The 16,680-nt window shown below is 38.5% G+C and overlaps 1 protein-coding gene across 1 annotated transcript; it reads left to right on the top strand.

Annotated features, from left to right (window-relative positions):
• Positions 1-403: 403 nt before the first annotated feature.
• ABRA (actin binding Rho activating protein) lies at positions 404-9,433 on the top strand. The gene is made up of 2 exons (XM_036338061.1): positions 404-1,124; positions 8,832-9,433. Exons 1-2 carry the CDS (start codon positions 457-459, stop codon positions 9,307-9,309), a joined length of 1,146 nt encoding a protein of 381 aa, XP_036193954.1. The 5' UTR covers positions 404-456; the 3' UTR covers positions 9,310-9,433.
• Positions 9,434-16,680: the final 7,247 nt, after the last annotated feature.

Raw genomic sequence — 16,680 nt, 5'->3', positions numbered from 1 at the left:
ACTCAGCTATAAAATGGGACCAAGCTATTTTGAGGGCTGATGAGGTTTAAATTAGAACACACCTATAATGTTCCTAGTACAACTTGTGCACATATTTTATGCTTCTATAAATGGTAGGACCATATTTTAAGGTGAAGAAAAACATAAGGCTGAGCACATGATCGATCTAGCAATTTCCACTCTGGCACCTGGAGAAGAAAGGGAGCGAGCAGATCCCTGTCCTTTACCGGCAGAGATATCCCTCTGCCGTGATGAAACCGGAGCCGTCAGGGTCTAAAAAAAGCACCCCATCAGGGGGAAGGCACCACATCTTGGCAAGAAATGCTTCACATACTTTCATCGTCACCAAACACTCTTCCCACCCCACACCCTGCTTCTATTTAAATCCGAGGCACTCCACTGGTTCCCACTCACTTTTTGGGTGCCCAGGCTAGCAGCACGGAAGAGAAGGGTAGCATGACTACGGGAGAGAAAGGAAGGGAGGAGGGGCCAGCCAAGAGTGCCCTGCGGAAGATACACAGGGCCACCCTGGTGATCAACTTGGCCCGAGGTTGGCAGCAGTGGGCAAATGAGAACAGCACCAGGCAGGCCCAGGAGCCCGCAGGCTGGCTGCCCGGAGGGACCCAGGACCCACCTCAAGATCCTAAACCAGTGATACATCCCACTCCCCACCAGAAAGCCCAGAGCGCCCCCAGGTCTCCCTCCCTAAAGCCAGAGGGGCCTGGGGAAGGACCGAGCTCAGGGGAGGCCTCGGAGGTCTCCCCTATCAAAAGGAAAGAGGTGACCAAAACTGTTGTCAGCAAAGCTTATGAGAGAGGAGGAGACGTGAGCCACCTCAGCCACCGGTACGAGAAGGACGGCGGCACAGCTGGCCCTGGGCAGCCGGAGGATGACACCGACAGGACCCTCCACAGCCACGGCTCCCCGACACGGAGGAGAAAGTGCTGCAGCCTGGTATCCGAGCTGACCAAAGGCTGGAAGGAGATGGAGCAGGGCGAGCCCAAGTGGAGGAGCGACAGCATAGACACGGAGGACAGCGGCTACGGAGGGGAGACGGAGGACAGGCCCGAGCAGGACGGAGAGCAGGTGGCCGCCGCCCGAATCAAAAGGCCCTTGCCCTCCCAGTAAGTGCATTCATCCGTGGGCTCCTTGGACTACCACTGAGCCCAGCCAGCTCTGGGAGCCCAGTGAGCAGGGCAGTAGCACGGGGAAGTTAGAGTGAGTCTCAAAGACTGGCAGGCAGGGAGGGCCTGGGGGAAGCCGTGCCCCAGAGCTAGACGGGCAGCGCCCAGCTCAGACGACGACCTTTGGGTAGAGCGCCTCCACTAGGCTGTCTCTCCTTTCCCTTCGAACTCAACACTCAAGTGTTAGCCTCCACGAAAGTGAAACCACCAGAGAGGGTTGGTGGGTGCTTTGGGTAAAATTTTTAAAATCAATTGTATAATGAGTAGCAAATTGGCTTCTCTGTAGAGGAAAGTGCTTGCTGGTAGATTGATTGGCGAGACCTTTCCTTTGTCCCAAATCCATCTGAATTTTATCAGGGGTCGCATCTCCCCCAATAGTGCCCATGGCGCACAGCTCCACGTCTCTGTGACCTGTAATCAGGTAGGGGGCTGCTATCTATCGAGAGAAAGCTCTCAAGTCAGACAGACCCAAGTCCAAATGCCAGCTCTACCCTGACTGTAGTCAATGACACTGTATTACATGCTTGAAAGTTGCTAAGAGTAGATCTTAAATATTCTACACACACATACACGCACACACCCTGATTATTTTTCTAAGCCTATTTCTTCCTTTTTAAAACAATTTTATTGTTGAAAGTATTACATATGTCCCCCTTTTCCCCATTGACCCCTTCTAGCCTGCACCCTTCACCCCCTCTGCCCCAGCCTTCACCACACTATTGTCTGTGTCCATGCGTTATGCATATATGCATACAAGTTCTTTGGTTATTAATCTCTTCCCACACACCTATCCCACCTTCCCGCTTAGATTATTTCCTCCTTTGTAAAATGATGGCAACAGTAATCTCTCAGGATAAATTCTATTGTATTGAGAGAGTAAAGGAGAGTAAGGCTGCCAAGTACTCAGCACAGTGCCTGCCATATATGCTCAATATATGAAAGCTGCTATTATTCATGTAGATTCCATTATTTAGCACTTATTCAAACTCTCAGAAAGAAAGGCATCTGTAAACAAAGAGAAATGCTATTAAAGCTAGGTAATTCAAATACCACAAGCCTAAAATATTTAGATGCTAAACATGTACATACACACACATGTGTGTACACACAGACTGAAACTACCATACTTATTCAGACAAGAAACACATGCTTTATTTTAAGACATGAACTCCACCTCCACGTACTAGCAAGTCAGGATATCTCACTCCACAACACAGGATATCACAATATGGGAAAAGTCACTGATGTAATGAATGCCTTTAAACTAACTCCCTCTGGGAACAGTGAGATGTGTAGGTGTGCTTTTCAAGTTTTATGAAACAACCAGAAACTAAAGAACATAATTGGTTACCTAATTTGACAAAGAGCTGTCTTACAGTGTGTGACGTTACAGGTATTTTGAAGGAATTAGAACTATTATATTGCAAACTTTCAAGAAAAATGAAATGTCAAACAGATCATTTTAACAATCCCTTGTGTATATAGTGTGCTCTATGGGTATTTTACATGCTTTTCCCTTTTGATGCTTATAGTCCTATAAAGAATTACCCCATTTTAGGCAGGAGAGCACTAGAGCTTGGAGGGGAAGTTTACCTCGCAGGTTAGTGACAAAGCTGAGACATGCCTGTCTGCCAATGCAATTCTTAGACATGGAGCCCACTCTCATGCAGTGCCTTGAAGATGTGACCAGAGATTTGGATTTGTGCTCTACTTATATTTAAATAGGAATTCATAATCAGAAATAATTATTCTACCAGAAATACAGGCTGTGTGCGTGTGATTGTGTGTTAGAAGGAGAATAGAGCCCAACAGAATAAAGACTGAGCTTGGCACAGTGAAGAGCTTCCTGTCAGCACATTTGAATTGGCCAGAGGCAGGGACTTGACAGCTGGGACCAATCTCCAATTCATGTACTCTCCTCTGGTATTTGTCTGAGCACTCTTCATATGTTTATCCATTCAATCCTCACAGCACTCTCATGGGCTAAGTATAATCATTACCCACACTTGATAGATGAGAACAGGAGACAAAAGAATATTAGGAATGTGTATAAGATTGCACAGCCCACTGGATTTGAACCCAGGCTTCTGGCTCTAAGCTCTCTCACCTGGCAGTGGGGACTTGCATTCAGGGCCTGTCTCAGGGTTCCTGAAATCAGGCATGTGCATAGTCACCTTCTTAGTGTGATGGAGAGGAGCTTAAGCTTTGAATGAGAGACAGATTTGAATCACAGGTCGGCAAATCCTAAATCTCTTTGTCCTCATCTAAAAATAGGGATGAGAATTAGTTATTTTTATAATAATTATGTAAAGCAATGGACCCAGAGGAGTTACTGAATAAGTTATACTCATTCCAATGCAGGGGGCCAGCCCTGGTGATCCCAGCCCTTCAAGGTGCTACTAGGAGCTTGGCTCTCAGGCTTGGCCAGCAGGGAGTGGGAATGAAATCTCTCCCTTCTTTGGTTCCTTTCCCTCTGTCTTACAAGTACACAGGGCACCAAAATGTGTGCAGCCACAGCAGCTCTTAATGTCGCGGTTATCCTAGCTGTGCTCAGAAGGCTTCAGTGGGAGCCTATGGGACTCTCAAATGCTGCTTGAGAAACAAATGTGGCATTAAGTAAGCCTATAGAAAAGGAGTTTTCACTTACTTTTAATTAAACATTCTTTCCCCATATCCAACAATAGGGAGAAAATTATGTATCATGAATATTTAAGTAGAAAGATAGTTTTGTTGGTAGTTAATAGAAACAAACAAGTCACTTTTGGTAAAAAGGAGAGATACCCCTTACAAACAGTGGTTTTGCTAACTGGGGTTTTACTCTGAAGATGGTTTATAGTGTATCCTTCATTTAAAAAATATTTAGCCTTTTATTGTATAGCTATGATTTGTTCATTCTAGCTCCTTTAGACAAAGGACATTGGATCCTTCTCCCATACAGAAATGGTGAAATATTAAAGAGCCAATCACTCATCCATCCTCTCCTCCAAGTTTTATTTAGTAAAAATACTAGTAGTTGAGCATGATGGTGCCATCTTGTAGATACGGGAACCAACATACAGATAGTAAGGAACGTGTCTCAATCAGAGATAGTAAGTGATGATCTGGGAAGGCCGATGCCAGAGCTTGTGTTCTTAACCACCTGCTAGACTGATTCAGTAGAGAGCAGACACAAGGAATAAAATAGAGATCAAAGTGTCAGCTTAATTAGTGGAACCCCAATAACTCCCAAACTGTAGGGGTTTGGTTCAACTATGTATATTGAAGGACTCTGATAAAAACAAAGGCAACAGTGTGGCTTTCTACTACTTGCTCTCCATCCTAGAGTTTAGACCCCCCTTTCCATGGACCCAAGGTCAGTTACCAACCTGCACGGAGAATCGCAGGCCTGGCTCTCAAACCTGGTTGATAACAGGAGAGCAAAATTATTATTATTTAAAAATATTTTTATTGATTTCAGAGAGGAAGAGAGGGATAGATAGAAATATCAATGATGAATCATTGATCAGCTGCCTCCTGCACGCCCCCTACTGGGGATCCAGCCCACAACCCAAGCATGTGCCCTTGACCGGAATTGAACCTAGGACCCTTTCGGTCCACAGGCCAACCTTCTATCCACTGAGCCAAACCAGCTAGGGCAAATTATTGATCAAAGATAGTGACCCTACCTTTTGAATGCAGTCACCCTGCTTCTGATAAATGTGACCCTGTGGACGTCATGCTCCCATGATGTCTAATTGGCTATACTTCCTGTGGAAAAGAGCAAGAAAAGCGAAGCACAGAGAAGCAGATTATTCCCAGGACGTCCCTGAGAAGCTGGAAGGGAGAGCAGGAGTTCTTTGCTTTACTGACAGAGAAATGTTCCTGGGCAGTGAAGAGAAATCCTCCCTTCACAGGAGAGTCTATGAGTGGGACAACCAGAGCAGATCTCCACCTTCTTGATACAGATTCAAGACTTAGACCAGGAAAGTTCACCTATAGGCCTCCTCACTCTGAGGCTGGTGATCCAGATGAGATCAGAGAGAGTGTTTTCCATGTCAATGAACTTGGTTAGGTTTGAAATATACCTTTAGGACTTTCATTTGCTGTGGGTTTTGTTCATACTTAATAATTTACTCACATATTGCACCAAAATGATAACATTGGTTCTCATATTCTCATCATGTAACTAATGAGCCACATTCACATAAGAAAGCAACACTCAAACTGATGTCATTTTTAAAGTTGACAAATAAGGACTACATTTCAGAATTTATTTCAACAAATAAACTTAGACTTTCCAACACAGAATGCTTATAATGCCTAGTAGAATTAGTTACCTTGCACATACCAGGACAGGGGAAATTTTTATTGATCAAATATAAGGAAATTTGTTTATTGATAATGAAGAAACTAAAACGATAAATTTGGATTAAATATTACTATCTGCAATGTTAAATATTGCTTTGCTTCTTATAAATTTATACTAGAATGTCTTCCCAAATCTCAATCTAAACTATTATGCACATTTTTACTTGTAAATTAAAACAAAAACAAGATAAGCTGTATATTGATTCTTATATTCACTGACCAAGAAGATACTTAAGATATAAGTTTTTCTAATCCTGATTTAAAACTGCTATTTTAAGACTTTTTAAAAACTGGAAAGACAAAAAGGATACAGAACCTTTGTGAGATAGAGAAAAATTTAATACCCATTAAGATATATAGCTCTATTTTTAAAGTCTTGCTTATAGAACCAATTCATATGTTTTCCTTCCCTCCTATTATTGAGAATTACAATTTGACAATATGACAAATACACATTAATATTTAAAAGGTGCTTCTTTTAGAAGATAAATGTTTTTCTTCTTCATAGATTTATAACCTCACCAACCCCGATCTTTTTTCCAAATGACATAGAATTTCAAAACTCAGGGAATCTAAGTTCCTAATTAAAATTAGAAGAAAAAAAAAAACCTACTTCAAAGAATCAGAGAGCCAGCTAAAATATGGTGAAACAAATTACCTCTGGATGCTAATCTGAGATTTTTCTTAATTTTTGCTTTCTCTGAATTATAAAATCAATATAATACCTAGATGAATTTTTTTAAAGATGGGAAAAAATCAGTTATCATCTGGACACCAACATAATTCTTTCCAGTTGTGCATACACCATTGATTCCTTCAGCCTGGTGCATGCACATTTCACACAGTTGAAACATACCACATACTCAAATTTGTACTCTGATTATTTTCATGAATATCTTTTTAGTGATGATTTGCTGTTTTTCTTCACATTATTGAATACCCAATACATAACTAAAACAGTGTCTGGCACACAGTAGGTATCATAAATACTTAAATAAAGAATGAAAAAAAAATGTCAAAGTGCCCAGAAGCTCCTTAAAGAGAGGATGTGTTGTGTATTATACTATAGGACAGAACTATAGCTGGTGCTCAGGAGACAAAAAGTATGAATTAGTGGATAATGTTTTTCTTTTCACTTTCTTCTGAGAATTTCCCAGCCTCAAATCAACTATGTATGACCTTTGGGTTCTGCAGGGATGGCCCTGGGCTTGCTAGTAAAGGCTATGCCTGTCAGATTGCCATGGTCCCAAGGGCACAGGTGTTTGCTCTCCTTTGATAATGAGATCAAGCAGTCAACAGTCTGGACAGCTGAACAGGGATAGTCTGTGGAGAAGGAGGAGATGGTGAGGACCAGCAGGGCAGAGAAATCTATTTCACTTCAATGTGATGCAATTCCTAGCACTTTTCCATACATATATGATATTTTAAAGTTGTAATAATTGTCCATAGTTTTTGAATGCTGCTTTTTCCCAGTTAACGCTGTCATGTACTTTTGTTCATGTGCTACAAAGAATAGCAGTGTTATATGGAGCAGTGTATTCCTAGTTTGAATTTTATTGTTATAGGGTAGGACTTTTGGAAACATAAAGCGTGGGAATTAATGACAGTTCGCCCTCTAGTGGATGTCATTCCTTTCTTGAAAACAATGCTAATACACATATGCATGCCATCCTATGCATCTATTAGCCTCCTGCATTTGAATAACCAGAGGTCAGGAGGTGAGTCTGTATAGTGAGGAATACCCACATCTGAAACTGTTCCTGGGTTTTGAAAAGTGAACTGTGGGAGTTTGGGTAGGAGGGCTACTTAGTTCAGGTCAGCCATGCTCCTGAGCAAATTCAGCACTGCTCTGCCTCTCCAATCCCAATGCTTCCAGACAGGAGGCCACTTGGCTTTCAGGAGGAGGAAGGGTGGGTCACTTGTGAGGATGAGGAATAGGAAGCTCTGGCTTTCACATAGTCTAACAGATCATGTTTTCTCATGAAGGCAAAGGAGATCCAGGGAAAAAGTCTAGGAGATTAGAGATACAGAAAGGACAGGGAGGTCTTTTAAAGACAAACTGCCTATTTTAAAATTAGGCCTGCACCCAGGACACTTGCCAACGCAGTTATTTTTTTTATAATAAAAAAATGCATTCCAGTCCTAACCGGTTTGGCTCAGTGGATAGAGCGTCAGCCTGCGGACTCAAGGGTCCCAGGTTCGATTCCGGTCAAGGGCATGTACCTTGGTTGCGGGCACATCCCCAATGGGGGGCGTGCAGGAGGCAGCTGATTGATGTTTCTCTCTCATCGATGTTTCTAACTCTCTGTCCCTCTCCCTTCCTCTCTGTAAAAAATCAATAAAATATATTTTTTAAAAAATGCATTCCAAATTGCAAGGACATACATACACATGTGACACAACTCCTTCCATGCTGAACAGCATCATGGCACAGTGGAAATAACTTTAGCCTCAGAATACCAGCACATTGTGTTCAATACATGTTACTATTGCTAGCCAGTGTCTTCTATCTATACAACTTGATATTTTAAAATTGTGGCACACCACTGATACTAGTATAGATTCAATCTCATTAAAAATCCATAGATGAAAATCTACATGTAAATGAATATTACAATGTATGTGTGCTGGTATAAGCCTTATTTTGGGGGAAATAGCTGGTTTTTGAAGTTCTATATAATGTAGATTTATATACTTAACTATAGGCCAAGTGCATGAGATTTGTGCACAGGTAGGGTCCCTAGCGGTTGCTCGCCACCGGCCAGGGCCTCCCTTCCCCAGCTGCCAGCAGGGGTCTCCCTTCCCTGGCTGCCAGCTGGGGCCTTCTTTCATTCCATGCCACCCCTTGGTGGCCAGCACACGTCATAGCGAGTGATCGAACTCCCAGTTGGTTGAACTCCAGAGGAGACACTTTGCATATTAGGCTTTTATATATATAGATACATTCATGATTCCAGTTTTAAAATGTTCTTAATATACAATTTAAGATACATGTATTTGCATTACATTTGTGTAAGGAAGCTTTTTTCTTAAAATAGTTTAGTATTATTATTTTATGGTGCTTAAAACCTTACTGTTATTTAGATAAAATAATCTAGAAGGCCATACACCAAACTAAAAACAATGGTATTTTTCTTCTTTCATTTCTAATTTCTTTGTATTATGTTTATATGTTTTTTTCATAATGAAAAAAAAAGAGAGACTTACGTTATGATGCATATGTGCAAGAAGCACACGAGAGAGCAACACTTGTGTGGTAAAATATCAGTGTGTTGATCCTTCACACTTTTTCTCCTTTAGGGCAAATAGATTTACAGAGAAACTCAACCGCAAGGCCCAACGGAAATGCAGTCAATTGCAGGACCTGAAAGGAAAATGGCAACAGTGGGCTGATGAACACATACAATCCCAGAAGCTCAACCCTTTCAGTGAAGAATTTGATTATCAGCTGGCCATGTCCAACCGCCTCCACAAGGGAGACGAAGGCTACGGCCGTCCCAAGGAGGGAACCAAAACAGCCGAGAGGGCCAAGCGAGCCGAGGAACACATCCATCGGGAAATTATGGACATGTGCTTCATTATCCGCACAATGGCTCGCCACAGACGTGATGGCAAGATCCAGGTCACTTTCGGAGATCTTTTTGACAGATATGTTCGTATTTCAGATAAAGTGGTGGGCATACTCATGCGTGCCAGAAAACACGGACTGGTGGACTTCGAAGGAGAGATGCTATGGCAAGGCCGAGATGACCATGTTGTGATTACTCTACTCGAGTGAACCTTCAACAGCAAAAGCCAAACTTGACCCACTATTGTCTTAATGCTAAATGCTAATTTAGTCAAATTAAAATGCAAACTGTTCTGTAATAAGTAGGATATATTAAACAATTTTTACATGAATGGCTTCTGGGTACTCTATTTCTGAGGAAGTTTGAAGATTTTTGATAAAGCACACACAAACATTTGAAATTCTACTTATCCTTTTAGGCAATAATATTTGGCTATTCATTGCAGACATTATTATAGATCTTTAATGAAATAATTACTACCTCTAAGAAGAGTGCTGAGTTTAGGTACATATCAGCAGTACATATTATTATGTCATTTTTCAGGAAAAAAAAGAATTCCATTAAGTTTTGCAAAACAAATCTTAAAACTTTTCTAAGAAGCTTGACTTTGTATTATTATTTTAATCATAGTATCACTTACAAAATATGCACACAAATAAAAAATTAAGATTTCAAATAAAGTAATGAAATTGTTCAAATTTCTCTGTGGGCTTCTTATGATTTAATAGGTTTCCACAGTTAGCCATGCCTCTTTGTCATTTGTGCAAATCACATGAAAACAGATATCACTGGTGGTCTTGGAACCAACCAATTGGAAAGGCGGTTATGTTCACTTTTGCTATAAAAGTAAAACAGAGATGAGAGATCAGATTTAACTGCCCTCAGAGGACTTCTTGGAGAAGTTTATTTTTTCTCAAAACTGTAATGTCATGCTGCTTATATGTATGTCAACATATAATGAAGTAGTAGTACAGAAAATTCTACAATAAAGTAGAATGTTTATGTACCTTTTCTTCATACTCTAATAAACTTTATAAAATATCTGAAAATTATAAAACAGCAATATTAGACCTGCCACAGTGAAAAAGTTAGTTTAATATGATGCCAAAGAAATATTTGACACTAAACAGCTATTTGTCATTTTTTTCTCAATCAGATTTAATGTTCTTTATATAATTATAAAAACAAACTGAAAAAATGATTGTAATTCTTACTGAATTCAATAAAAATTACTAAATTATATAGCACTTTGGTGTTAAATATAGAAATTAATGTCAAATTATCATACCTCAAAATAATAAATTCATAATTGTTAGGTATTAGGTTTACTATAAATATGGATTAAACTACTATAGAAATTAGTTATTTTCATTTATGATTCTTTTAAAATTAAAGTTCCAATAACTTCTTAAAGAGGGCTTGTATATTTGTTTTTATATAATTTAATAATATAATTTGTAATTTAACAAATGACCAATATTCCTAAGTAGAATTTCATGTAAGATGTACACTTCTATCATAATCATGAGCCGATGTCAAAATTCTAAGATATGGTACAAGAATAAAAGACATTTTCTTGTATTTCCTGTTCTTGTGTTTAGAACACTTGCTTCCTTAGAGGAAAATGACTGCTATGGGACAGATTTTTATCTTAAAAATCCCATGGTAGAAAAACCCAGTGGAAAATTTAGGGCTTTTAGAGAGAGAGAAAAAAAAAGTAGAACTCAGAGGGCAAACAAACTAATAAAAATCCTCATATTTTCATAATCACCAAAATAGTATATGAAAGAATTATAATAAAATATACTATCAATGGCATTTTACTATTGGTAGTTCTAAACTTCCAATAACGGGTCCTATATAATTGGTTTCCAAATCTTCAGGATTTTCCTTTACCAAACTTTCCATAAGATATTTAAAGAGTTTCTGGGTTGTTGACATGTACTATATTTTACCACTTCTATCTGGACCTCCAAATGTTTGATGGCCTTTTAACGTTTATAACTTGAAGTTTTATGACTTCTTCCTTCTCAAGTTCACCCTGGCCACTTACACCAACAGGAGAGAAGTTCTATGCTTGGGTTTTCTTCCTTCCCCCACAGTTGAAAAATGAGGCTGGACCTATATTCTTAGTTTGCCTTTTTGCTCTTTCCTTTCCCTTCCCAAATTCAAGTTGTTTCCTTCTTTACTACTACCAACAGGTGTACCTATCAGGTGCTGTGGGAATAATTCTGGGTAAACTAGAATTTTGTGTTTCAGGGACTCAGGGAACAACTGCTGTACTTTCTCTCTTAAGTCACTCTGTTGGGGGATTATAAAAAGGAGCAAGAGACCATGTGGTCCATACTAAGGTGGCCTCTTAATGCAGATGATTCCGTGGGATTCCTAGAATATTTATTTTCATTCCCATTACCTAGGATATTTCTTAGTACACAATTTATAAATGTGCTATGTGACCTAACTTTAGTCTAGAGCAGTGGTTCTCAACCTTGGCTGCACATTAGAATCACGGGGGAATCTTTTTAAAATCCTGATTTCTGGGCCTCATCCTCCAGAAATTGTTTCTTTGTTACTAATGTTGTGGCCTCACCCCATAACAAAGAAACAGAATTTCCGGAGGATGAGGCCCAGAAATCAGGATTTTAAAAAGATTCTCAGGTGATTCTAATGTGCAGCCAAGGTTGAGAACCACTGTAGACGTTTTCAGAATGCTGTGGTTGACAATCATCCCAACAAGGTTAGCTGATAACATGTATGCCCAGATTTTGAGGGCATGCCAGTATCTAACAAGATTACATAGCATTTACTTTTTGACCAAGAAATTTCACTCTTTAAAACTCCCCTGAAGATACTACTCAAACAATATGAAAATACATATGTGTAATGCATTATTTTTAATTGCAAGTCACTGCAAAAAACCTAATACATATGGGAAAATGATAGAATAAAACATGGTACATCCATATAATGTATGCAGCCCTAAAAAAGGAAGATCTTTAATAACTGAAATAGTTATTTAGAGAGCATGTGTGTATACACACACTAGATTTTATACACACATATATACACACCCTGGATTATATGTGTGAACATGTCATATATATACACTGAGTGGCCAGATTATTATGACCACCTGACGTTTGTAGGCAAATTAGCTATAATTTCCCACTGAAGTTGCTAGAGGGCAAGATCATTATAAACGTCTGAATAGCACAACATACCTAAGTATTGTTGCTGATCAAGTTCATCCTATCATGTTGATGGCATATCCCAATGGAGATGGCTTCTTCCAACAAGACAATGCGCCATGCCACGGTGCTTGTATTGTGCAGGAGTGGTTTCAAGAACATGAGGGAGACTTTACCTTGCTTAGGTGGCCCCACAATCACCAGATCTCAATCCAATTGAGCATTTGTGGGACAGTTAAAAGAGCCATCAGGCAGCTGGTTCCACAACCATCAAATCTCACAGAACTGGACTGTGCTATTCATCAGGCTTGGTGTCAGAGTCCTCACATCACCTTTCAATATCTCGCGGAGTCAATGCCAAGAAGAATTGCCGCAGTATTGAAGGCAAAAGGTGGCCCAACGAAGTACTGATGGGGTGGTCATAATAATCTGGCCACTCAGTGAATATAAAACCTCCATTTTGAAAATAGGGATGGGTGGAAATAAGTTGAGACAGAAAAAAGTTCTGTAGAATTTGGATTTTGGAACCTTTTAAATGTTACATATACAAAAAAGTAAAATTAAACAAATGAATAGGAAAAATATAAATTGAATACAAAAATAATAACCATAATTCTATTTCAAATGATTAAAATAAGCACACAGGAAGGAAAAAGAAATATACATAACCTTTGAATACAATCCAGAGACAAAAAAGCTGCAAAGAAACGCTAAAATCTAATTTTGTTTGTGAGGGTATGGGCGTACAATTCTGAAACTATGTCTTAGATGAAGAAAATGAGTAAACATACTGATGACCTCAGTGTGGGAGAAGAGACACAAACATGGAGGGGAAAGACGAGGAAGAATCTGTAATGCTAAACTGGTTAGAAGTATCGGTGTGCATTTGTGATGTGTGCATTTATTTCCTCCCTCTGTCTCCCGAGAGGCCCTAGAAGCAATGCCACCCCAGCGGCAACACGCTAACATCCAGATTTCAAAATGCCATCCTCCTTAAAAGAAAACATGTCTACGTGGAGAAATGACTAATTCTAGGATGGGTTACAGAAAGTATAGTTAAGTTTGGAAAATCGTGTTGCACCAGAAGCAAGCAAGGTTCAAAGACATGGAGAAATGCACAGAAGCCAACTATTGGGGTTCCCATTGGTTAACTCTAGGGCACAAATAGATTATTCAAGACTTGGAATTAAGAAAAGAAGCCCACTAGTCATACTAATAATGGACACTGTGGGTTCTTTTTTTAAAAACTAACCTCATTATTTTATTATTATTACATGCTTAGAGAGAGGGAGGAGGGAGAGAGGGAAGAAGGATGGGAGGAAGAAACACCTATTGGTTGCCTTCCATTCATGCCCCAACAGAGGATCAAACTTGCAACCCAGATATGTACCCTGACCAGGAATCACACCAGTAACCTTTCGGTACACAGGACACTCAACCAACCAATGATCCACTCTGGCCAGGCAATGATAGATAATCTTAAATGATGGAACAAGGAAAACTCTTCCTTACAGTAAATGCCAAATAATAAATGTGCTGAGAGTAAAAGAAAAATGATTTTACAACCATTTTAGTAATTCAGATAAGAATCATCAATAGATACCAAGAACATTGTGAAAAATAGAGTATCTATGATATCAAAGTACCTCCCTGCACATTCCTTATTACAAAAGGAAACATGATAGCAGCAGAGAAACATGGTGCACACTTTCTTCATCAACTAATGGCAGCTTTCACCAATAAGGGGATAAACATAAATCCTAATATGATACAGAGGACAGAACATCGCTTCTGTGGTTTTGCTGCCAAAAATGCATAACTTAAATTTAAATATAGGAAAAATTCAGATAAACCCACACTGAACTCTTCCAGGTTGAAAATAAAGAAGATAGAATTAAATGCAATGAAGGATCCTGGATTGAATTATGTATCAGAAAAAAAAATGCTTTAAAGGATATTAGAACCATTGGTGAAATTCAAAAATGAACTATATATTCAATGATATGTTAAATTTCCCGAATTTGATAATTGTATACTTAAAGGACCTAAAAGGATATCCTTGTCTTTAGGAGATACATGCAAATGTTTATATGTATGGTTTGAAATAATAGGTGAGTGGGTGTGTGGAGAAATAAGGGAGATTCTGGGGAAAGGAGAAAAGAAAGGAAATAGTTCAATGAACATTCTAGTACATATCTCTTGGTAAACAAATGTATACATTACTGTTAGGTATATACCAAGAAATTAAATTTGCTGGTCAAATGCTCACCTTTAGTACATACTTCCAAAACAGTATTCCAAAGTACTTTAACTTCACATTTCCTTTTAAGATAGCTTTTATTGGCTATTTTAATATTCTTAGGAATTGCCAGTCTTCTGCCTTTTCTTCTGAACTTCTTTGTAGTCATTTATACATTGTGTATGAGACCTTCATTAGATCTGTGTATTACAAAAACCTTTCATTCTGTTGATTTTCAACTTTTTATCTTTTGATAAAAAGCTCTTAAAATTGTAATGTAGCATATCACTTTCTCCTTTATTTTGTGTTCCATTTAAGAAATATGTGTATCCTAAGATTATGAAGCTATTCTTCTATATTTTAAATAAAATAGCGTTATTGTTTTACTGTTCACATTAGGATATATAAGTTGTAATTAATTTTTGTATGTGGTGTGATAGGTTAACTTTTTTATTCCACAGACATCCAATTAATTCAGTGCCATTTACTGAAGAAAAAAAAATCTTCTCCATTGTTTCATCTTTTAAAAAATTCAGAAAACATTATGTAGTATCCTTGTCTTACTATAGCTTTTGTTTTAAAGTCCATTTTGCCAGATATAAATATTGCTACACCAGCTTTTTTTGCCTTTCTACTTGCATAAAGTATCTTTTTTTCCATCCCTTTACTCTTGCCTGTATCTTTCATTCTGAGGTAGCTCTATGGAGACATATATATAGGTCTTGTTTTCTTATCCATATGTACGTCTTCTTATCCATTCAACCACCCTATGTCTTTTGATTGGAGCATTTGACCTATTTACATTTAAAGTAATTATTAATAGGTATAAAACTGTTCTGGAATTTTTTTTTTTTACAAAGACTTAAGTTTTGGTATTAAGTAATGCTAGCTTGAAAACAATAAGAAGTTATCCCTTTTCTCAGTGCCTTGAGTTTATGTAACACTGATAGTTTTAGAATTACCCAATAGAACCATGAGTCGATTTTTTTTTTTTTTTTGTTTTTTTTTTTTTTTTGTGGGAAGGCTTTTTCTTTAACAGACTCAATTTCTATAATGTAAAAATTATAATTTATATTGGGTCAGGTTTAATAAGTTGTTTTCTAAAACATTTTTCCACTTCATCTATAATGTCAAGTTTATTGTTGCAAAATTATTTACAATACTCTCTCTTTAATACAGGCTCTATGCAGTGGTTCTCAACCTTCTGGCCCTTTAAATACAGTTCCTCATGCTGTGACCCAACCATAAAATTATTTTCGTTGCTACTTCGTAACTGTAATGTTACTACTGTTATGAATTGTAATGTAAATATCTGATATGCAGGATGGTCTTAGGCAACCCCTGTGAGAGGGTCGTTCGACCGCCAAAGGGGTCACGACCCACAGGTTGAGAACTGCTGCTCTATAGTGATGTTTCCTTTTAAATTCTTAATAATGGTAATCTTTTTCTTTATCTTATTAGATTTACACTTAAAAATATATATATATATATATATATATTTTATTGATTTTTTACAGAGGAGGGGAGAGGGATAGAGAGTCAGAAACATCGATGAGAGGGAAACATCGATCAGCTGCCTCCTGCATGCTCCCCACTGGGGATGTGCCTGCAACCCAGGTACATGCCCTTGACCGGAATCAAACCTGGGACCCTTCAGTCTGCAGGCCGACGCTCTATCCACTGAGCCAAACCGGTTAGGGCTAGATTTACACTTTTATTATTCTCAGATTTGTTTCATGTATTTGTTTTAAATTTTATTGATTTCTGCTCATACCTTTATTTTGTCTTACCTTCTATTTTCATTAGGTTTAATTTGTTGTTCTTCAGCTTCCTGTGCTGTAAGCAGAGAGCCTTTTCTTCTATCATTTAATGTTTCTATACCCCAAAAATCTATTTGAAGATTTCTCTCTTTTCATTCAGTCTATAATCTTCAAAGGTATAGCACACCTAGGATATGGTTTCAACATCTACCTGTATGTTGTTGCTTTAAAATTTTTTTCATCAGAGCAGAATATTAAATCCCCCCTCCCAAATCTATTCAATTTCTCACATCATACTAACACAAGGTCCATAGTAACCCACCTGCTTTTTTCTCCTTTCTGTGTATCACCCAACTTGACAAATAATATACCCAGTTTCTAAGTAAAAAACCA

The sequence above is a fragment of the Myotis myotis genome, unplaced genomic scaffold, assembly GCF_014108235.1.
Source record: "Myotis myotis isolate mMyoMyo1 unplaced genomic scaffold, mMyoMyo1.p scaffold_m19_p_16, whole genome shotgun sequence".
Classification (NCBI taxonomy): domain Eukaryota; kingdom Metazoa; phylum Chordata; class Mammalia; order Chiroptera; family Vespertilionidae; genus Myotis; species Myotis myotis.
This window is presented reverse-complemented; position numbering and strand designations above follow the sequence as displayed.

What these genes read in the sequence shown, in the direction of transcription:
- ABRA (XM_036338061.1), top strand. Translation starts at nt 457, where the DNA reads ATGACTACGGGAGAGAAAGGAAGGGAGGAGGGGCCAGCCAAGAGTGCC. An exon ending in AAAAGGCCCTTGCCCTCCCA is followed by an intron (nt 1,125 to 8,831) that starts GTAAGTGCATTC and finishes TTTCTCCTTTAG; the next exon opens with GGCAAATAGATTTACAGAGA.